Source organism: Dromaius novaehollandiae, chromosome 7, assembly GCF_036370855.1.
Source record: "Dromaius novaehollandiae isolate bDroNov1 chromosome 7, bDroNov1.hap1, whole genome shotgun sequence".
Taxonomy (NCBI): domain Eukaryota; kingdom Metazoa; phylum Chordata; class Aves; order Casuariiformes; family Dromaiidae; genus Dromaius; species Dromaius novaehollandiae.
The window spans coordinates 20,524,669-20,549,479 of record NC_088104.1 but is presented as its reverse complement, the minus strand read 5'-3'; the positions used below and the strand labels follow the sequence as shown (position 1 = coordinate 20,549,479).

The 24,811-nt window shown below is 37.9% G+C and overlaps 1 protein-coding gene across 1 annotated transcript in view; it reads left to right on the top strand.

Moving 5' to 3' along the window:
• Positions 1–246: 246 nt before the first annotated feature.
• The window catches only part of KCNH7 (potassium voltage-gated channel subfamily H member 7), a 244,636-nt gene continuing 220,071 nt past the window's right edge, over positions 247–24,811 (top strand). Inside the window, exons 1-2 of the mRNA XM_026094388.2 lie at positions 247–902; positions 2,913–3,143. Coding sequence (XP_025950173.2) covers positions 827–902; positions 2,913–3,143 — 307 coding nt within the window. The 5' untranslated portion in view covers positions 247–826. The remainder of the gene's footprint in view (positions 903–2,912; positions 3,144–24,811) is intronic.

Below are 24,811 nucleotides of genomic sequence, written 5' to 3'. Positions count from 1 at the left end.
CCCCGGCGAGGGCGGCGCTGGGCCCCGCGAGAGGCCCGGCGGTCCCGGGACCGCGGCCCGAGGCAGGAGGGAGAAGCGGGGGCGGCCGGAGGCGGTGGGGAGGGGCGGGGCCGGGCCGGGCCGAGCCGCACCAAGGCGGGCCGGGCCGGGGCCCCGGGCCGGAGCGGGCTCCCCCCGCCGCCAGCCCCCTCGGTCGTCGCTCCCCCTTGCAGCTGCGGCGGTGGGGGATGTGGCACTTCGCGGCGGTGCCGGGGTGTAGCTCGTTCCTGATGCCGCTGTTTGTCGCCGAGTTTTGAAGAGATTTATTGGCTGGCTCTTGCTAAACCACGCTTGAGTAATCCGAGCTGCTGCGCGCCGTGGTGAAGCCTGGAGGGGGGAACGTCACTCCCTCTGGCAGCGGAGCAACATTAGTCTTCCAGCCCTCTAACCATCACTACAGCGTCGGAAACTGCCGGGTCACAGCCATTTGCTTTGGAAAATTGGCGATGTTTGGTGCTAGAGATCGATTACCCTTGTAATCTCCCCCCCTCCTGCTTACCCCACCCCTACCCGCCCCAGACAATAGCGTCCGAGGTCCTCCTGGAAAAAAAATAGCAAAGAAAGCAAGGAAAGAAAGAAAGAAAGAAAAAGAAAGAAACTGGGGGATGGATCTGACTCCAGTAGGAAAAGCGTGTGTCTAGAAGTGGTGCTAATGGGAAGAGATTTCCGAGCTCCGGAGGACGATGATTTGTCACAAAGGGTAGCTGGCTCGGTGCTTTGGGCTGGAGCCGTGTAGGAGATCCTTGGAGAAGTCATTGTGCACAGACAGCCGAAGATCTGTACAAACATGCCTGTTCGCAGAGGTCATGTGGCACCACAAAATACATTTTTGGGTACAATCATACGAAAATTTGAAGGGCAAAGTAAGTTCTCTCTTTCTATCTATTTTGCTACAGTAGTTTGATTCTGCTTGTGACTAAATGGACAGCAACTCCGGACTATTTTAAGTTTGTAGCTTGGAAAGAAAACCCCAGAGGTGAGGAGGTGATCCCTGGCAAGAGTGAAATTGTTTCTGATCTAGAATACAGTTAATGGACTTGAATTATTGTTATTTTTTTCCCATTTCAAGGGACAGTTTTATCTTTGACTGTATCCATATTGTATAGCTATAGAAGTTATACCTCTTACCTTCCTCTGAACCAGCGAGATGGCTCTGAGGCAGAGCACACAATATTGCTGCCTATGCAATGTCTAAGAAAATCAGCTAGATTTATTATTTTTATTGCTGTTGTTGTTGTTATTATTATCACTGTCTTTTTAAAATAAAGCAGAACAGGCAGACTATGAGTTAGAGGAGACAGATAATATGCAGAGGAGTTATTAAAGGGAAAGCACACTCTTACCTTGTCATCATGACTGCATTTTAAAATAGCTGTCAAATATTTTTGCTTTGTTTATGGAACCCTAAAATATCTATCAAACCAGAGCAAATGCATCCTCAGGGAGTGCTTATGAGATCTTTTCCAATGCAGTAGTTTACTACCTGTCAGAGAGGCTGAAGCTGAAGTGTTTTTCTTGGCTGGAACTCTGGCTTACTGTTAACAATAAAAAGGAAAACTTGATGCTTAATTTCGTATAGAAACAGCAGTTCTGATATATGTACATTTATTTAAATATTTAGCATATTTTGAGTCTCAGTGTACTGGAAACCCTCACAGCTAACTCCAGCTAATATACTTGTTCTAGCCTCTTATAAATGCACATGCTACCAATTTAATATTTATGTTATTTCAGACAAAATAAATACAGTATTTGTAGTACTTTTTTATCTAAATGCTAAGTCAGTGTTGCAGTGAGTAAAGTTTTACACATGAAAGTGTTTCTATGTTGAAGAGAATAAAGCAATATCTAGTAAATTATCCAGTGATAGTGAAAATTAGGCATGATTGAAAGACAGCAGAAAAAGCGAGACTGAAGTCTATATTTTTCTCTCCAAATATTTCATTATGTTCAGAGTATCTTTAAATTTTTGAAGACTTCTGCTAACCAGGTATCACATAAAAAGTCTTTTATTAATGTGGTATGACTTACTGAAGTCAAGGGATCTACTGGTGCAAATAAGGCAAGCAGAAATTGGTCTGTTACTAACAATAAATGTATCAAAGCTGCACATTCATATTTAAAATGGGAATACTGTGTACTGTTAACAAATGAAATAAGAGTTGAAAGACAACTTTTGTATACCTTTCTCTCAGGTGAGGGTTTGCAAAAGGATACTTGACTAAGGCACAGAACTTCAGTGCAATATCAAAAGTGTTTCCAACACCACAATCTTTGATTTTGGTGCAATTTCATATTTGTTTTCTTACTAAGGAATATTTTGTTTCATAAATGTAACTTCTAAAACAATCACAGAGGAAAACAGTTTATCACATTCTCTTCCAAGCAGTTTTGTTAAAATACTGACTATAAACTTACTGTCATTCAGCTGAATTAAAAAACCCCACTGACTAGACTGAGCTGTTGGGCCTGATCCTAGCAAGCCCTTTACCTGATAGAAACCCCCCCAGACAAAGAACCTACTAACTTTTCAAAGGGAGTTACTGTTCACAGGATGGAGCTCATCACCTGGGTTGCACTGAAGCTAAAAAAGATAAAATTTTGCAGTCATAAGGAGTTTTGCAGAAAGACTTGCACAACCTGTTTTTTTTTCCTTAAAAGACAAAGAAGCTTCACCTTTAATGTAGTCTAAATTTACTGAAGTTTCTTTAAAAACTAGGGATCAAACTGACTACACTAAATAGCTGAAAATCTCTACATTCCAGGCCTTCCAGTGGAAAAAAAAAGAGATTATTTATCATCCATCCATGCAATTGATGTTTTATGAAATGTTGAATGAGTACTAAAAAATGCATCGCTTTCTTTTACTGCAGATAAAAAATTCATCATTGCTAATGCTAGAGTGCAGAACTGTGCTATCATCTACTGCAATGATGGGTTCTGTGAGATGACTGGATTCTCCAGGCCAGATGTCATGCAGAAACCTTGCACCTGTGATTTTCTTCATGGACCAGAGACCAAAAGACAACATATTGCCCAAATTGCCCAAGCACTGCTTGGGTCAGAGGAGAGGAAAGTAGAAGTCACCTATTATCACAAAGATGGTAAAGTGTGTTTTTATTTTCAATATTTTTTGTTTGGTTGGTTGTTCAGTTGACTAGTAGAAGAGGTGTGTGAGAGTGGCTGGCCAGGCCCTTAGCTGGAGTAGTGCTGAAGCTCCCTTGAGGTCCAGGGCAGGTACACTGGCACAGACCAGCGGTGAATCTGCCCTGAAAGTAGTGGGTGTACACAGTATGGCACTGTACAGTGCAGCAGCTGGCTGAAGTTAGCACTGTATTTGCAACTGTTGAACCAAAGTTCTCATCTCAGTTCAGTAGGCATGAATCAGGTGTAGATCTGTGAAAGTGAACAGCTCTACAACAATAAGAAGATAACAGTGTAAAGGGAACATCCTATGGATGTTAGTTTTTATGAACTCTTTCATCTCACAGAAGGTAGAAGTCAAATAAATGAATTTCAGAGGACTCTGCTAACCTCACACAAATGGAACAGTGACATGAGTAAAATGCAATATTTTACTGGAAAAAGCACAACAGATTTAAAAGTAGCAAAATTTAGCCGAATAAAGTAAATCATAATTTAAAAAGCATTAACTTATAAAAAAAGGGAAAAAATCTTTTTCAGAGATGAGCTATTGTGAAGTTGGTGTAACTACATTTAAGTTACAGGAGCTGTCCTAGAATTATGTAAAAATTCACAGTACAAATTCTGTGATGGTTTTTCAGTGAAGACTCAATGTAATCCATTAACATTATTACTGATATAAGGAAGAATGGGTGAATTTGCTCTGCTAATTCTTTTTCCCTGTTGAGAGCCTAAAATGAATTTGCATGAATTTGTCTGTATTTGCAGATTTAGCAAATGCATAAGCATGAAAACTAATTATGACTTTTTTTTACTTTACAGTTATATGTAGGCTGTTTTTTTTTTCTTTTCTTGATTACCCAGTGTTATTTACAGGAATGTCTGTCTTTCAAACAAATCCAAGTAATGAATAAGTGCAGTGTACCTTATTCTATCATTTGCTGTGTGTACACTCATGGGAGAAGGAAAAGGAAATTCATATTCAAATGCTGAGCTTAAATTAGTTCTGGAGAAGTGCCAGTGTGTTGTTTGCATGAATTTTAGAATCACATGCAATGGACGCTCTCACATTTTAAAGTAACAGAGTTAAATCCTGTTCTTAGTTATTCTGTTGTTATCGCAGAGACACTTAAGTAATATTTTTAGCTTAGGCTGTTATAATTCAGATAGAACTCACACCAACCATTCTGCCCACACTGCCAATACTTAAGCATATTTCTTTTAGAGAATATATTCCTATTAAAGTCTTTTATTCTTAGATCTGATTTGGTGGTCTGGATCAGATTTTGGTCAAGATTTGTTGTTGTAGCTGTGCCTTGATTGTAGATTTCTCAGGGGACTTGATGCTGTGCGTCTTGTACACATCTAGCCTGTGTTTGTGTTAACTTCAAGTGTGTTAAAAATAATATCACAAAAGAAGAATGTCTTTGCTAACTTTCACAGCCACCAGTCAGGAACACTGTTTTGAGATGTGGTCATTCAAAAGTGCTTCAGTCTCCCAAGATATTGGGAGGTAGGGAAAGGCGCTTAACTAAAGTGCTGCTTATCTGTCAGTTACTGTAAATACATGTATTTCAAAAATGCTGAATTCTGGCATCATGCACCATGCCATAATCTGTTTGATAAAATCAAAGCAAAACTGTTCATTAAAACTGTCTTGTTTTTTGTAAATAATTTTGAATTTTGAAGCGCATTATAAATGAGTTATAGATTATTCAGTGTAAACAATCCTGAGCATCAGGGTTTTCAATAACTTCACTTCCACCAATAGTTACTTTAAATTGAAAGATTACTATGTTAAAAGTACTAACATTACTATATTACGGTATCTCTAAAGGTTAAGGAATTTCAAAAGCTACAGACTATTTCTAAACAAAGAAGAGTTGAATTCTTCAAAGTTTTACTAGTCAAAATGTCAAAATGACTTAATGTATGTACTATATGTGCCACTAAACCTAAACATATACAGGTGAAATATTTTGAATTTAAATATAATTTAAAACATCAAGTCACTGAATGGGGCAAAAAATTGCCAAAATGCAAGATGGGTCTGACATCCAAAAACATAACTGGTAGCTTGATGATTTATTGCATATGCAAACTTTTTTGTTTTGTTCCACATAATGTTCAAGTTTCCTCATAAAAGAAAGTAGGATAAAGATCTAAAGTTTGTGTGGTATTATAAAATTGGAACTACATGTATGATGGATTTAATTAATTTCAGTAAACATGTTCTTTAGTTATTTAAAATTACTGAAGAGCTATACTTCACTTTTCATCTAAGATTTGTGAATATATTTTATATAGAACTATATACAAAGTAGTGAAGTAGCGACAGCTAACAAGGACTTTCTCTGGGTCCTGAAACAGGATGAATTTAATGAATTTTCTAAAAAGTTGTGAGTTTAGTGTCTGATTAGTTGCTTATTTTGTATTGTGTGTTGTGAGTGAATATAAGTACATTTTTAAGAGCTCAATACCAGAGCAGTTAGAAATATAACTTTTTCCCTGTGAGTAACCCAAGTGAGTATCCAGTGAAGTACCAACTGCTTGAAGTTTGATTTGACGTTATGTACGTATACATGCCATAGCTGCCTGCTGTATACTTGTAGACAAACATAACACTTCAGCGTACAGAGGAGGAAGACAACTCATGAGAGCGTGTGAATGGCTTGTGGTTCCACCGACAGGAGTTTCTGAAGACCACGTTACACAGTCTTGAATAAATGCCCAGTGAATTGCAAATGAAAGGTTTTTTCATACCGTACTATCATTTATGCTACATAAGCCACTGATTATATTAAAAATTATTTTAGTACTTTAAACTGAAGCAAATATCAGTGGGATCATATATTCCTTCACTTACAAAGGTAATCTGACTTCAGATATCCAGCAAAGCAGATATCAGAAAGAGATATTCACTATATAGCTAATGCTTTTTCTTTTTGATACTAAATATCACACCTCACATAGTTTTAAAATGTCAGAGCTTTAAAGTTCAACTTAAAAGAAAGTTCTTGCACTATAAAAAAGATACTGCACACATACTGGCAATTAGGATTCTGATATTCTCAATTTGTCTTTATTCTACTTCTCTAGCTGAGTAAACTGCATGATTTTGAGTTTTAAACATCTTGATGATGCAAGACCGAATGCTGCTGTTCATTGCTGTAATTTTTAAGCCAGATCACACATTTGAAGAGAAGGGGGTAGAAGGGTGGGAAAATTTGTGTAGCAGGGTAATTTTCAGAAAATGGCAGCTGTTTGAACCTCCTCTGCTTCAAACACAGCAGACAGAAGGTACAGTGGTCAAAGGAGATCACAAATTCAATGTCTCCTAGTTTTACAAATGTGCTACCTGGATTGGGCATGTTCCCCTTTTCACTGCACAGCATGGGGAGGGTGCAGAGGAGAGGGGAAGAGTATTTGTGGTAGTTTTGTATAATTGTTTAGATGGCATGAAGGTGGGATGCCAGCATTACTTACACAACCACCTGGCCACGTCCCAACACCAACACCTTACGTTCACAGAAGTTTTTAACATTTGCAGCAAAAAGCCTTACTAGCTCCTCATACACTATTTGTATCAGAAAAAGACTGTTAACATGGCCTACATTTTGTTTTAATTTCTGTTCACTCATTTTTTCCTTTAACAGGGGTATTTACACATTCCAGACTATTCAGGCAAAGTTCTACTCCTCTGTCCTGTGACAGGAGCTCCACGGTAGGCAATACGTAGTCATCAAAAGAACTAATGGCTACTGAGAGAAAAGGTTAATGTCAACAGATAGATGCCAAACTTACACATTGTAACCACACAGGAAGCTCCACAAAAGTCAATAGGACTAGTCACGGGATTAAAGACTCAGTAAATTTTTTTTTTTATATAAAAATATCCCTTTTTAAAAATAACAACAAATAAATATATGCAAATCACAAGAACTATTATTTTGAAACAGATTTTTTTTTTTTAATCTTGCCTGTTAGGCCTTAACATCTGCTTAATTCAAAAATTATACTCTGATATCAAAGTAACTGTACAGTATGCTCCTCACTGTTTCACAACATCATTTCCACAAGTTATATAGCTCTATGATCTGTATTAGAGACAGTTGAAGGCAAGATATTGTTTATACAGAATATCAATTCTTATTTTAATAGAGTTATTTGTGGTGAAAATGTTTGACAGCTCTTCCTTTGAGGACTCTATTTTGCAGTTTAAGTCATTATTGCATAAATCATTCTTGACAGCTGTAAAATATTGCTTGAGGTGGTAAAGCTGTAAAGCTTTTGACATAAAAAGTATAATTATTTAGGGATTGAGAATGCATAGATGATAATCAGAAAGGATTGTACCACAGTGAATACTTTTTTGCTTTCTACTATGTACTTTGCAGACAAGAGCAGACTACACCTAAGCAGTTAGCCTACAGAGTATATTTGTTAGAAGGAAGGGAGGAGATCACTTAACCTTATCCAATAAACATCAGATATTCTAGGGATGAGAAGTAGTACAGAAGGCTATAGGTTTGAGTAAAGATAAGATCAGTAGCAATATTTGCAGATTGTTTACAAATCTTACAAGGTAGTTGTCTTTTTTCACTTGTTTGTCTTCTATCAACTGAAAAAACAACTGAAAACAACTGAAAGACCCTTGCATGTTTGTTGAGCCCCTTTAGACTATTTCTAACATGAGGGTCAGGCAGCATGGTTTTGACTGCAGGCTCAATGGCTTAACCAGAGCTGATGAGAAACAGGACAATGAATCAAGGCTCGTTCAGTAACATCCTGCTGCTGTAGGAGTTCTTGGTATAAGAAATAGTACCTGATTGCATTTTGATAAAGAAAGGCTAACCCCTTTATCAAAAAACTTTTAATGTGAGTTTTCCCAGACATTCTTAAAGAAATCTCGGAACAAATCCAGAATGTTACTAAAGGTGCTGAACTATTGGAAATGGGTGACCTTTCTTCATGTCTGTAATGTGATATTTGCTTCTACCTTAGGTTTCAATACTTTTTCTAAGGGACAAGACTGTCCTTCGTCCCATTCGGCATTGCTATGCTTGCAATAGGAAGCACTGTCTGCAACGATGAGAATATCTCATTCACCCATCCCCGTTCAGTTATGGCTCCTGTGACTGGTTTCAGCTGTAGGTTATTTCTTACTCACATTTCACATGAAACACTTAATGGTAATGATAAAGCAGCTTTCAGATGTATTAAGTAGGTTTATTTAGGGGCCAATCTCAACTATACTCTTCAGTTCCTTGGCTTTCTAAGATATCATTTTTTCTTCTCAGGTTAAGAGGAATTTATTTTCAATAAGAAGGGAGCTTTTATAGAAGATCATTTTTCCCTTTCATGTATTGCTGCAGATGGGAGATGTTATCTGAATAAAAAGACACAAAAATTAAATTGCCTTAAAAATTATTCTCTTTATGTCAGCATTTAGGGACGGACAGGTATGATTAGATATATCTAATTTTAACAAATAATGAATACAACTATTATTACTATAGCTACTGAATCTTTAATAGAAAAAAATCTTACTGGGTTTGACAAAATTCTTTCTGAGAATTTTAAATTCCACTATGCCACAAATAAGAAACCTGCAGGCTGGTTGATCACAAGGAGTCTTTCATTTCAGTACAGTGTACAGGGAAAACTTTTCTACCACTGAACTTCCATCGTATATGTTTACAGCAGGATTAAGAAAGTTCATAGGGTTAATTTACACTAACCACAGGACCCAAATTTCCCTTACTTGAGCTACAAAGAATCACTGTTTGCTGTCTTTAGAAAATAGAGTACCACAGTGGTAAGGAAGGTGTCATATTTTGGAGACAAGTAGCACTAGAAGTTTATAATGTTATATACATAATCAAACTTCAAATTTTTCTAAATTGTTTACCATTATAACATGAAATGGAGAAGAGTTTCACCTTTTAATCAGGCACTTCCTGAAAAAGTGTTTCATCTTCTTTGAATGTGCTCCTTTAGTGAAAGCAAATTTGCTCTTGAGTTGGGAGACAAGAGAAACAGAAGCTGTTAGTCTATTTTTTGGTACAGTTTCATATAATTTTATTGTATCTGCTTTACATCTTTAGTTTGTATGCTTTCTAATGTTACATTCTGATAGGAGAGTTCTTCCATATTCCTAATTCATTTTATTGACTGATTCTTTCTTTTCTCCACTGAGCTGTCCCATATATCAAAAAGAGGTATAGAGTGCAAATCAGACATCACACTTAGCAATAGACTTGGGGAGAAAGCAATTGCCTTTTTAACAACAACCTAACGCGTGTTCGGTATTATACAGGCTTCAGAACATTGCACTTTGTATAGTATCAATGTTGACATTGGTGCTTTTCTCTCTGGTTTAGTGCAAAGGAAAGAGAGTAGCAGTGTAGATTATATTTTGACTGTCTCAGTGGCTTCAGTCTAGTTTTAAAATGTTCCCTACCTATTTGACTTATCAGTGCATGACTCAGTCTATGTGCTAGATAGCCCATATCCTTCCCAGCTTCCCAGCTAATTATGAAGGTGTTCAACCAAGCAGCATGGGATTCACATTGGCAAGAGCAAGCTGACTGTGGAAATAACTAACTCACTGCGGAAACCACATATCTCAGAAGCAGTCAGAACTGTAGCAGTGAGCCTGGAACTAAGCAGAGCGGATACATGACAGTGGCAGTGGGGCCATGTGGCTCTATAGTTACAGCTGGTTTCACACAGTCTATATATCTGAAAGTTCGTATCTCTAAAGTGAGGGGCATGAGTGCTAAAATTTTGTTTAGTTTGGATTTTTTAGTCTAGTATATGTTTTTGGTTTTAAAGGAAATAGCATATATATTTGAATAATCTTTTAGAAATTAAATGAAAATTTCATTTGGAAAGCAGAATTCCAGACATAGCTAGTCACAAAGCTAGACCTCTTGACCTCCAGCATTTCCATAGAAATTTTAAGCCCATTTTAAGCTCCCTCACTAACTTTCTGGTGTAATATAGCCTCTTCATTTGTTTTCCCCAGCTTCTTGCATTCTATAACCACAGTGAAATCTCATCAGTCTAGATCACCACAAAGGTTCCCAAAAAGCAGCCTGAAAAAACACCAACATAAACAGAGTAAGGGAAGGTCCTGTTGTCTTTTTCTATTTCATTAACCACACTCTAGTTACAGATCTTATTATACCCTACTATTGATAATGCTCTCTGTCACGGCACTGGTGTTATTCGGAAAAAAGAATTTATTCCAGCAGAACTGCGTCGTTGTTAACAAAGACAAGCAGTGATATGATCAAAACCCAAAGATGGTGTTTAAATGTCAACATTATTAACTATTTCATTGCTGATAGTTTCAATAGAAATGAAAAGAAAAAGGTTTGGGCCAGAAATCACAACTGCCTGCTTGCTACAAGTTCTTGCTTCTCTGTCTTTGTTCTTCCCTAGCATCGTAAAATTAACAAAAATACTTTTCGTTTTACATTGTGCACTAACCTCATTTAAATCTCTGGTTTGCCACAGGAGACTGCAATGGCAACAAGAAATTATTGACTAAATTCAGATCAAACAAACAAAAAAATACCATGAAATTAAGATATACCACAAAACTAAAATACACTAATTCCTGACAATATTAACTTGTGAAATGTAGGCCTTTTCAGAGCAGATGCATGGGCTTATACTGTAACTGCTTATTTCTGCTACCAGAAACACTCCTAATGACCTGAGAGATAGATAGCAATATCTACAGTTACAGGACTTATACAACCACAGCTTTCACAGAATTAAACTGCAAATTTTAATTTTTGTCAGCATTAAGAATCCTGGTGCCTAGGTGTCAGACCACTGAGAATACAGATATATTAAGGCATTTCTAACTAGCATTCAGCTGGATGTAAGTTTCTATACACAAAGACAATAAATTATGTAAGAAATGTACAACAGATAGGCAAAACCTTCCTGATTTTATTCCACAGGGTAGAGAGGCAGAGATAACTTTAGACCAAGAACAGACATATACTACTATTTTTCCATCCTCCTATACCTAAGTTGCTTGAAAAGCAGTTAATCATCATGTAAATATGTTTCATTCCTACAACACGTTTTAAAGCACTTATTCCCAGCTGTTCTCAGACTTTAGAGTCTATGCCCTTTTGGGAATATTTATTTCTTAGAGCATTCTCTGCTGATTTTCATTCAAATCAATGCAAGTGTGTCTCTGAAAATAGCTTGCAAATTTCCTCCTTTCAAAACTCATTTGTGCCAATCTGCTTTGCTCCTTCCTCTCTGGAAAAAATGCAGGATAATCTCATTAGTATTTCACATGTTTATGGCTATTCTACAAGAAAGCATTTCTTTTTGTACTTGCAAAAGAATATGAATCTCAATATTCCATAAATCCTATTGTCATGGTATTTAAGGTAAGACACTGTTGCAGCTCTGTCTACTTGTTTGGAAAATGGTTTGCAATTCACAAATGGAAAAGAAAGAAAACCAAAAGTCCATATTGTGTTTAATAATGATAATAAAAGAAAGCAAAATATGATCCTTTTTGCACTGTAAGTGCCCAATATCACTTCTGTGTGATAAAACATAACAAGAATCAATTTAACACCAAAGTCCATCCTACAGAAATGATAAGACTTCCCAAAAAGCGTATTTCTGGAGTCCATTTGTTTCCCATTGACAATGTACCATATTACGTGAAAGAATAATAGCCTAGAAATATAAAATCAAGTATCTATAACTCAATATCTGAGTCTTCCCTACAGATTATTAGGGCAGCTCATGAGCTGGTGTAAGAAGATGGCTTATGTATCAATCCAGGTCCACAGTTTAGAGCATCTTCAGTGCTTCTCCAAATTATACTGATTGCTTATGGTGAGAAACTGAAGTGGCACAAAAGCTGCTTTAGTACTTTTGCTCACAGAGCTTCAAAGAAATGTTTCGGAGAGGAACAAAGCAGATTTTGAGTACTGTTTGTGGCAACCACAAAGCCCTATGAAGACATGCTTGCTCTCTGTCCTGAAACTGGCAAATTCCTCTCTCATCCCCATCAGCAGAATCTGAGGTCTGAGGAGCTGGTCTCAAATGCTTTAAAACGTAAGTAACAAGTAACTACTGCTCTAGCTACAAGCAAAGTAGTCTGATACGTGTGATGTTTATAGCCCAGGTGCTAGGTGCAGCTGGCATCTCTCTTCCCTGGTTACTGTTTGTTCAAGGAGTGGAAAGGAGGAAGGAATATATGGTCCACAGACACCTCTTCTTCGTAGCTGATAGGTATGTCATTCTATTTTCGAAAAACAAGTACAAAACCGAGAACATCACAGCTGAGGAAGCTTTTCTGATGGACCAGGCAGGTCTACTTACAATCATGTCTGCTTCTCTTTTGACATCTTTTATAAAGAATTGGATCCTGTGGAAGAATTGCCAGCAGTATTATTGTCTTTGCAGAACTTGAAATATGCAAAATATAATTATTAGCCACTTAAATATACTCTGTGTGGCGGCCTGTATTTCAAACCTGATTTCTCCCACATTTGTATGTGCAAGAGCTTTTGTTGTTGTTTCACAGGAAGTAAGTGGATTGTTTGCTTCTTAAGTAATATTTTGGTCTTAGTACCCTTTCATTACAGTTTCAGATCATTTTCCTGTAAATGAAAAGTTGTGAATAAAATACTTCTACTTTCTGAAGAATTTAAGAAAATACATCAACTGGGGTTCTGAAATGACAGGGAAAAAATTCTACATGCATCACTTTGTTGCCTGGAGTGTAGATTATCCAACCTTTTTTTTCCCCCTTAAGGGCCACTGGCACTAAAATATTGGACATATCTAAAGTATCACAGGCATGAAGATTACATTGAGATTCAACTTTTCCAAGGAAATGACTGACATAACTTTTACATGTGAAAGTAAATTTAGGAGTCTTTTGCCCTGAAAGACAAGGACTATTCTTGAAAAATTGTGCCTGCTGTCATTCTCTACTGTATTCCTGCACTGTCCTCCTCCTCTCTTTTCTAGGATAGTACACCAAGGTTGTATTGCAACCTTTCCCAGCGTGAACAAGCGCACTATATATATAAATAAATTGCCAAAAGTAACCCAACTCCCAGCCCTATTTACTCAAGAATAACTGAGTTCAAGAAATGGATAATAGAGCCAGAAAGCAAAGTCATTCAGCAGGAAACAGTTTTGTAAAACATCCTTTTAATGGCAATAGCACTGAAAAGGAATTATTCTTAAACCAATATTTAAGATCAGATGTTTGGTACCATAACTGTCCCAAAGTACTGTTTTTGCCCTGTCTGAGAAAGAGTCACCCTAGAAGGATGCAGTTGTATGTCTACCCTGACTGTAGTACAGGGGAATTTCTAGAGAATCTGCTGTTGGAAAAGCTTTACACAGTGATGAGTCTCAAGTGCTGGAATGGGGCTAGAGGCAGCGAGTACCAAATGAGTATACCTGCAGTTATTTTGAACTGCAAAGGGGCCAAACTGTTTCCTACCCTGTCACAGGATTAAAGAATGCAACAACAGAATCAAGTAATGTTTGTATTTTCCCCCACAAGAGCCCTGTGCCAAGCTCAGTCCTCAGCGTTTCCAAACTTGATACAGAAAATAGAACTGCCAAATATATGACAAAGAATAAAATGGGGGAGGCATGGTTAAGAAACTTCAGTTGCTGCTAAGCTCACACTTTTCCCAAACAGAATAAAATTCTCATCATTTGCAACTCTCACATTGGACTTTATTGTGATAGTTGTAGCACTTATTCAGGAGAATCATGAATCAGTCATACAGAGCCTATGAATCATTCTTAAACTACATGGATATTTTAAAAGAAAGCAGAACTATATTTTATCTGAATATTATTTGTCTTTAACTGGTGCTTCATGTATCATATAACAAATGAGGCTTTATTTCCTCCCAAAACCAAACAACTCCCACTCTCCAAACAATCCATGAAAATAACACAAATTTCATCAGAATCTAGTTTGATTCAGCTTTTATAGGTGTTTATGATGGAGTCTCTCCTGCATAATCCTGGATATTTGAGAGAGCTACATAAACTTACCAATAGGAAAATGGACATTTCTGCAGGATATAGTATATCCATTCAGGTTCAGCTAGGTCATCTCTAAACTTGATGTATCAACCAGGGATATTCTTACAATGCAGTTAAGATTGCAACTTCTTCCTCTCTTGGATTTCATCCTTCATTTGTATCGTTTTTTAGAAACTGGCACTGCTACATCTGTATAACATGTAACACTGTGTTTCATATGGGAATCTTTAAATAGCAATCATTCAGCTGCGTTTGCTTTAGGAAGGCCTTTTCTTAGTATGGTGCATATTCTAATTAATAGATACCATTTTATCACTTCAGTATAGCAAAGAAGTCCTCTTGTAAAGATATTGCAGCAGTCTTTTATAGCCATCACATTTTCATAGAACCACAGAAGAATTTAGGTTGGGAGAGAACTCAGGGGTTGTCTAGTCCAACTGCCTGCCCAAAGCGGGAGCAACGCTGAATTCAGACTAGGTTGCTTAAGCTGAGTCCAGTTGTGTTCTGAAAATGACCAGGATGGAGATTGCACAGTCCCTCTGGGCAAAGAGTTACAATGCTTAATTATCCTCATAGTGAGTTCTTTTTTTCCTTACCTGATGTCACAACCTCCCCCATTTCAATTTTTTTCTGATAACTTTCTCAAAGGTACTGAAAGATTGCTATTACATCTCCCGGAAGCCATCTCTTCTCCAGGCTCCTGGCTAAGGGCAGTTTTCTCAGTCTCTCCTCACAGGACATGTGCTGCAAGTCCCTACCCATCCTGGTGGCCTCTGCTGGACTCACTCAGATTTATCAAAATCCCTCTTGTACTAGGGGTCCAAAACTTGATGCAGCATCCCAGGAGGGATCTAATGAGTACTGAGGAAATAGGGGAATAATCCCTTTTCTTGATCTGCTGGCTACGGTCCTGATGATACAGCCTGGTATACTGTTAGCCTTCGTTTCTGCAAGGGTACATGGCTAACCTACTACCCCCACCAGGACCCCCAGGTCCTTTTCAGCAGAATGCTTATCAGCTGATCAGTCCCCAGCCTTTATTGTTGCAGGCAGTTAGTCTGTCCCAGGTGCAGGACTTACTTTTGTCCTTTGTTGGATTTCCTGACATTCCTGTTGGCTCATTTCTCCAGCCTACCTAGGTTCCTCTGAATGGCAGCCCTGCCCTGGAGTGCACTGACTGTACACTCCAATTTGATGCGGTCCACAAACATGATGAAGGAGTACCTTTCACCTGCTCCAGGTCGTTGATAAAGATGTTAAACAGGTTAGGTCCCAGGATAGACTCCTGAGAAACTCTGCTTGACACTAGCCTTTGAGCCTGGTATTTCAGTCAGTTTTTCACCCATTTAGTAATAATATCCCAGCATGGATTCAAGGATACCATGGAAGACCATATCACAAGGCTTGTATAAGTCAATGTAGATGACATTCACTGCTCTCCCTTCACCACAAACGTAGTCATTTCATCAGAGAAGGCAAGCAAGCAAGCATGATTTTTCTTTGCTAAATCCATGCTGGCTAGAGTACCAGTCCCCTTCTCCTTGCCCTGCCCAGAAATGGCTTCCAAAAGGACTTGCTCTGTGATTTTGCCAGGGACTGAAGTGAGGCTAACTAGCCTGTAGTTCCCCAGATCATCCTTTTTGCCCTTTCCAAAGATGGGTGAAACATTTGCCTTTCTCTAATCACTAGGGATGTGATCTCCATGATGTTTCAGAGATGACAGATAGTAGCCTTGTGATGATATCAGCCAGGACCCCTGGATGCATCCTGCTTTGCCCCATGGTTTTGGTTGGACTGAGATTTCTCAAGAGATCGCTGACTGAATCCTCTTCCACTATTGGTTGTTTCTTCCTTCCTTGAACTGTCTCAAGGCACAAATGTCTGGGAGATAGGGTCAGTGAAGACTGAGGCAAAGAATGTATCAAGTACCTCAGGCTCATCTGCACCCCCTGACCTAAATCACCCACCCCACTGAGCAGGGGTGGGTGATTTTATCCTTGTTTATTCTTCCACTGCTAACATAACTAGCAGAAGAAGCCCTTCTTGTTGCCCTTGACATCCCTACGGTTTCAACTCTAGCTGAGCTTTGCCTTTCTTAACACCATGGCAGCATGCCTGGGCAGTGGTTCTCTACTCCTCCTCTGTAGCCTGCCCCTGTGACCACCTCCCGTATATGCACTTTTTGCACTGAAGTTCAGTCATAAGTTCCCTGTTTAGCCAAGCCAGTATGCTGATATATCTACTCATTTTCTGAGTACTGGGATGGACTATTTTTGTGTTTGAAGGAGACTGCTTGACCTATACCCTCTAGAAAGTTTGAGGCACAAATGAGTCAGTTGCCATGTTTTTCCTTAATTTTTGTTAACATGATAGGCCATAATAGCTATTTTCCATATCTTCTATTTTACTAATTGGCATTTTGTATTGCTTTTATAGATTTTTCTTGCCTGAATGTCCAATATTATTTCAAGATTTATAAAATTTCATGTAGCTTAGGTATACTTATACATGCCTTATGAAATCCTGTTTATGTTGTATGTCAAAGCTGATCAAAACTGCAACCGTATTTCATCTCTAGGTAATTGTTTGCCACAAGGTCTTTTTCCAACTATCATTACTAATGTGCTACATGGTATAAATTCCAAGTTGATATCTATTATATTACGAGGAACTATCTGGTTTACTTAGTGGTTCCCTGTATTGGGAGGCAGTCTGCCTGGCCTGTTAAGCATCAGCCTGGTTTTCTATAGATTTTTAATACAAACATTTGAGTTAAGAAGAAAACAAATGTTTTAGTGATTACTTTTATTATGGATTACAATCATTTGGACAGCTCATGCTAAAGATAATTGTGGTGAAGACCTTCCTGTAAGTTTTAGAAGCAGCTAATCAATTGTCTTCTTATACTGGGGGATAAACACAACTGCCATCGGCAAACAACTAGGACATCCCTGGCATACATTATTCAGCACTCCACTCCCATCACTAAAGATGTAGAGAAAACAATCTAAGACAGAAATATTTTTCACACTGTGTGGAAATGTTTTAGTGGTATCAACGGTGAAGGAACCCCATGGAAACATTTTTTTTTTTTTTTTTTTAATCTCAGAAGAATAGGTTGCCAAAATTTCATTATATAGACCACAGCATATGATAACACTTTTTTCTCCATTTCTCTTCTGCCACTTTTTATTTCATATTTTGTTCAAGAAATGATAAATGCAACCTCTAATTGATTTGCCCTACTCCTTGTAGGTTAGTGACTAGGGGAGATAGAAATCTGCTATTGCCTTTTAGGGTTAATGCTGCTCTTTCCTTCAGGCTAATGCTGACTACCCTTCCCCTACCCCATCAAATAACAACGCAATCAACGTCGCAGTGGGCTAAGCACCTCCTGACAGGAGCTCAGCACCTCTGCCTGCCAGTGGTGAGGGCACTCAGCACCCTGCTGCAGCAGGCCCAGAACAAATGGAGCATAATGTGTCAGCAGCAGCACTTAGGGAGTCCAGTGGCTTTTGTGGCACTTCAGGGCTGTCAGAGCCACAGTTTTAAGCGGTGCACCCTCAAATACCCACCATTTAAGGATGTGATTCTGTCTGAGAATATCAGAAAAGATAATCAAGATATGGTCTCACACATTTAAGCCACCGCAGTTTGGTGGACTGGCAGCCTATTCAGATCTGTGGCTCATTCCTTGTTTTCTTTCCATTCTTTGTATTTAGACAAGGACTGTTAAACAAACACAGTGTGACAATTAAAGCATATTTAATGAATATTATTAATGACGAGTTCAACTCTGCTCTTTGAAGGTGTTTTTAAGCTTCATTAAAAATGCTTCCACTGACTAAAACAGCACTGACTATATTTTTCATTGTATTATTAAAATCATTTTTCTCCTCACTGCTTGCATATTTGGCACTTTCAAATCTGTTTGTTTCATGCTCCATTTTATTTTTAATCATCCTAGTGTGATGTTAAAAAGTTCATATATAAAAGCTGCTTCACTGGCTGTCTAAGGGAAGCTCTCTCTTATTCTCTTCCTATACAACAGATAAAAGTAACTTGGGGGTATGTAACAGCAGTTCCTGGGGTTACATTTCCAAGGCTGGTTGCCCACAGAATCAATTAATTTGATGACACAGAAGTGTTCATATCTTAGCATACACACTACATTACAGTATTTTGTAAGGATTTCTGGTTTTGTCAATTTTTTTTATTTCTTTTTACTGTGTTTATTTTAACTTAGATGCAAAGTCTGCTTCTACAGGAGTCAATAAGAGACTGCACACATTGACAGTATAATTGCAATCATTTCTGCATGAAGCAGCTGTAGTACAGTATTCAGAGTAGCTACTGTTAGGTGGTTTATTTCTACATAGAACTAATTTAGAGTGCATGGTACCATGACATAGATCTTATCGTTAATTTAATAGAACGAGAATATACAAATTTTATCATTCCTAGACTGGACCAAATTGTCATAGTCAGATTGCCAGATAAGAGCTGATTGCAAATGCTGATTTGTTTTTGTCAAGGAGAACAGATACTTGGCCCTACATGGCTCATGCTGAAGTCAGTATGTGACCAAGAGCCAAAAAGATAGCTTTTCTATGCCATTTCTGATGCTGTGTTTTGCAGAGCAATACATTAATCTTTACAAATGGGTATTACAAGCCAGCCTACCCTTATGACTAACATTACTTTAGAAATTGTGTTTACTTCCTCATTATTTATGGTCTTTACCTAAACTAAAAGAAATGTGAAGTCACCCACCCCAACCATACTAGTTTCATTTCTGAGAAGCTTTTTGAATGACTGAAAAGCTTGTATGTTTTTATTTGAAACACCTGAAAATATTTGATAGTTAGATATTTGATAGAGGTAAGTATACACTTTGAGACCCTGTTAAATAGATTGCCCTTCAAATAATCAATGAGTCAATCTTTTTAGATATATATTATAAAGTCCATTTTGCAAGCAATCATATAAGCAAAATAGCTTAGAGGATATTAAAAATTTAAGTAATTTCATACTGACTAGAGCCCTTATCTGTAGAGCTAAGGCATTTTATTTTTGTTTGAAATAACCATTTTCTCCCTGGAGTCCAAGCCATACAAAGGGAATATACAAGGAAATTTTAGAAATCAGGGCAGTGAGTTCAGCCACAGGACTGCCCAGGTCTAGTGGCTGGGAGAAAGAAGTGTTTTCTTCAAGTTGTAATGCTAAATATAAACCATTTTTGAGTCCAGGACTGACAATTCCATTAAGCCTATCTAACCAGCCTTTTTGAAGTGCAGCAAATAGGCTTAGGTAAGCAAAACTTCTGGCTACTGTGTGTCACCCTGAACTGCCACTCCACAGCCTGCAACACTAAATCCAGGCCCAGCAAGTAACATAACCATAGCCCTACTCATAGTCCATGTGCTGAACCCTTTCTTTCCTGGGATGTGTCAGGAGAAAATCTTCCTTTCAGTATTTAAGGCAGCATAGAGGCATCCATGCATATCTTTGTTGGAAGTGGAGAGGGTCTTATATTTTATGGAAATAAAATGCTAGAATTGTGGTGCTAAATCAGGAGCGGGGATCACAGTTAACATGCTGTCTCTTAGACATCAACTGCAAAGGAAACTTTCCAAAAGAAATTAAAGAATTATAAAGTTCATTATTACCTATCATGGGCATTATCCATATACTGTAGAAGAAAAAAATAGTAAAGAGAAAGAAAAAGAAAAGGGTTTTGAGTTCATCCTCTTCTTCTGTGTTACCAATTCTTTGAGCAGACTGTCAATATTATGTTTTCTTATACAGTAGCAGCATGCAAAGAAAAAAATTAACAGGGTTGAATCTATTTGAAATCTCTTCTAGTTTTGCCAAGTATACTAGCCTCCAATTAGAGGCAGCCAAGTCAATTCTATTTTGAGAAATTTTAGGTTCTCAGGGCTACAGTCTTAGAGCCATTGAGAAGTCTGTGCGTTTAAGCAAGTGGAAGAGTATGCAAAAACCTGCCAGTGAAGTTCCTAGTCAGCTCCGCACATAAAGCTCATTTGAGCTTTAATGTTATTAAAGCTTTGAGAGGGATAAGAAGAAAAATCTCAAGGGAAATGCGGCTTCTCAGGCATACATAGAATTTTTATCTGCTGTTGAGATTCTCTTCCAACCCAGCATGAATAAAGCAGCTGGTATGATCATATGCTGAGCATGAATCAGCTGAGCACACCTGGCAAGTAGCTGTTTACTCACTTGTGCAGTTTGCCATCCAGCAGAAATCACACTGTCTTTCTTATTGAAGATACACACAATTTTAACCCTGTAATGGGTTAAAACTGCCAGGCAGTACAATGCATGGCCAGATTTTCAAGATTTTTCTTTTACCCATGAGAATTTCAGCTTTGTTTGTATTTGGGGTATGAAAATAATGGCCTGCACTCTGTGCCCAGATGAGAGCTGAGCTTCATAAAGGATTCATCATTTGTGATTTTAAAGCTTAGACTCAGTGTATCTGTAATATCTAGAAAGGATAATATGGAAAGAAATGTGGTACTAATATTGTCTTTTTCACTGCTACCACATATGTTTATTTACACATCTTTTCCATGTTACCTCTGCAACAAGTATCCTTGGCACAGCAGAAGAGCAGAAGGGACAAACTTGAGTTTGCCACTATTCTGTAAATTATTTGCTCAGAGCAACTGTCAATATTCAGCAGTGAATATACTTTACTCATTGCTTTTGGTACCAACGTTGGGTTTTAGCTTTAATGCAGTTTATGGGAAATATAGTAAATATGTATTTACTCCACTAAGGTGCCTTTAATAGCTCATAATTATATAATTAAGTGCCTGACACTAGTTATCAAACAAGTCAATATTATCACATGAAATTGGCTTGGTTCTATCTTAAAAGTTCAAGAGTCAGAACACAAAGTTTGATGTAGCACTTGAATCTGAGCCCTGTTCAAACTTCAAGAGCAAAGATCCTCTGAAGTAGCTGTACATTACAGGACATGCCAAAAGGAAAAACAGCATATGTAAGTACTGTAAGGAAACACATGACAAGAAAGCACATGTAGTGACTGGAAACTGCATGAAATATTTTAGTCCTGGGCAGAACTGCTGGATAACAACAACAGAAATATTTCTCTTCAGGCTCCACACTGGCTTTGCATGTCTTGCTTCAACTGAATCATTTCTGTAAATGTGGAATTTCTTCATACCTAGATTTGAAATAGCTGTATTTGAAAGTGAAAAGACTGACTTGCACATTTTTGCTCTGCCATGAAACATTCAGATCTGCAGGGTGTTTGAAACTCAAATATCTATCATCTTCAAAATAAAACTTTGGGGGTTGGTTTGGTCTAGTGTTAGTAAAGGGCATTGTCATTACACTGATTATGGGAATGAGGCACACCAGCAGATCTCAGGTTGTACGCACCCACCCGGGTGAACGGGCAATACAGGCCCTATGGGGAACACTACCTAAACCTGAACTAATGCACTGATTCCACCAGAATGGCTGCAAACACCAGAATTCAGGTCGGAGCCATTTTTGTCTTTTATCTAGGCTTACAAGAAGAGTATGAAGGTGAGTTAACACCCTTCATCATCCTTAACTGAAACAAGCACAAACTAGGCAGAGCAGATGACTGAAATTCAAGGCTCCCTCTTGGAAGTGTTTTAAATTCATTTTCTTTCTCTTGAATCTTTTATAAAAGCATATTTATTTATAGGATAGCAAAATGTCAGATTAATGATTTTTCTGCAGCAGAGTAAAAATATAAGCTGTGAAACAGGGCAGTGAGAAGATGCTGTACGTAGACTGTTTGAATGCTAAGTTTTCTTGATGTGTTTTTGTTTCACTATATTTAGATTTAATCTTTTCACTAAAGTAATCAATTAGAAAAATGTGATTAAAATAACCGGAGAGAAATTACCCAGCACTTTTTGATGCTGCCTAATTAGATATTTCTGAAGGTCTGACTTCTTACACATACAATGCAGAAATACTGTAATTTGGGGCAGAGATCTTATTTACTCACTTTGATGACTATACCACATTAGATTGCCAGGTCTGTACAGCCTTCACTGGATGCTCAGTCACCCCTTTCTGCATGAAAAGCTTAGAACCAATAACAAACACTTCTGCAGGAAGGCAAGGAGCTGGTCAGAAAAGTCACTGTGAACAAATATTCCCTCCCACTTGTAAGAAGCGATCACCAAACAAGGTCCAAGGATTTCTAAGGCCAGGGACAAAAGGCACTGCTCATCATCTGTGGTACAGGAGAGTGACCTCCAGGAGGATAAAGCCATGGCAAGGTGTGCTAGAGCTCGTGTTAACAGCTGGTTTGGGAGTCAGCTGTAAACTTCACAGCTGGTTTCAGTGAATGAGCCTGAACTTCTTCCAGTGGTGCCCCGGCTAGGCAGCAGCTGTCTCCATAGCACACAGGTGCTAGTATGACCTAGATCTCCAGCATAGATGCATAGACATAGATATAAATGTGAAGGAGTAAGTGGCAGAAAGGACTACAGCTGAGTTAATACAGAGATTTACTGAAACCAGCAGTAAACTAAACTCCCTCACACTCACCTTACTATTTAGAAAATTGGGGTTCCAGAGTGTGGCTACTGAAAGAGAAACTCCTAGCAGCCTGGTTCCAGTAAACCTCAGAGATTTCAAGAGTCTTAAAGCCAGTGTTAAGATTTGAATCCTCTGCAACTGGAAGGAGATGGTAAGAGCCTCACACTACTCCAAAGGGCAGTAGTCTTGCTTCACTACTATCAGCACAACCTGAGAGCAAGTCAGTGAGAGAACTCCAAGAGCAGTCCTTCTTCTAACCCTCCTCACCATACCTCTGTCCTAGGTGTATTCTGTTGGAAAAGGTCTTTAGTGAAAAGACCCTGTTCTGAAAGACCATTTTATTTCTTTATATTAAAAATGAACTGTATTTTTCTATCATTCCTCTGATACATCAAGGTAGAACAGCTTTGTTTTTGTTGTAAATTCCAGAACATCTTTTCTTTTGGATTGCTCTCAAGTGAAAATTAAATAATAACTATTAATAAAATCACCAATAAAAATTCTTTTCAGATACTTGTTAAAAAATGAGTTTTCACTATTACTGTTTAGAGAAATCATCTTTCCCTCTTTTTTATGTTAACAATAGCACATAGAGTGTGGTCCTCTATGAAGACAGCAAGCAGGTCAGAATAAAACACAGGAGCCAAAATGCAAACTTGGAAAAAAGCAAGCATTAATTCAGCACATGGAGAAGGCTGCTGTACCCACCAAGCCAAAACCTTTGGCTTCAAACTGCCAAAACAAGAATTGAACTTGTCCAAACTATTGAAAACTTAGGGTCAAAGTGACCTAATATCACAGATAGTTTTCACTTGAAAATGCTTGGCCTTCTCAAGAAGAAAACAAAGATCGAACAAAAAACTAACGGAGGAAGTAGAATGTATATAATTAAAATTAGAATTTTCTTTTATGAAATTAAATTAACAAATGAAAAAAGTTTGACTAGTCCTATTGTAAAATTCTCATTAATGTCAATAAAATCAATAATTAATACAGCTTTCAGGAATGTACATAGAGGACAGTATTTGAGTTCAGATATTGTTTATTCTTCTCTCTGTTTCAAACTTAGAACAGGTGTTGAAATCTAAAATGTTGTTTAAAGCAAGTTTTCCCTTATATCTGCATTACAGTCTTACAATGTTCACTGTGATCCAGTTGGAGCATTTTGTGAGTGACAAAGAAAAACAGGTAAAGAAAGCTTTTGGCCTTGTAATACGTAAGTGGTTTTTATTGCTTAAAGCAAAATATTTCTCCCACTGCTCCTTAACTGCATGTTGCCAGGCACTGTAAAAATTAGTCTCTCAGGTAAGCAGAAGCTCAGGACAAAACTGACTTTTTAATTCATACTAGATATCAGTTGGTCATTACCCAACTTTTAACTATGAGCTACTGAGAGAGTAGCTCAATGCTGGCACTGAGTTGCAGTCAGCTATGAGGTTTGTTTCAATGATATATACAGAAACCAAACACTGAACACAGATTCTTGTGGAGAATCTTCTCTTCAGAACTTAGGAGAACAATGACTTGGTACAAAATAGCAACCAATGTTGACACATATCCTTCTTAATACAAAGTTTCATGCAAAAATTTTCACTAACAACTAAAAACACATAAACTGTTTATCCACACCTATTTTTCCTTAGACACTAAATTGCCCATTATGCGCTAAATTATTTAACTGAATAAAAGCATTTTATGTCACACTTAAGCAAGTAGTGGAAGCTGAGTGGACAACAGATTAAGAAACAAGGTCTGTATGATGCATTCAGACACTTCAGGGATGGAAGCCAAATCTAATTAGGTACCCATATACATGTTAACTACTTCTCCTGTCTTCCACTCATGTAAAATGAGTAGATGGAAAATTCAAGAATCTTTATCCTTTGTAGCTTTATGCAAAGAGGGGATGGTAATACAAGCTTGTCCATTTATCAGCAGTGTTGAGCCTTGTACCCATTTAACAGATGACAGTGCTGTTACTGCA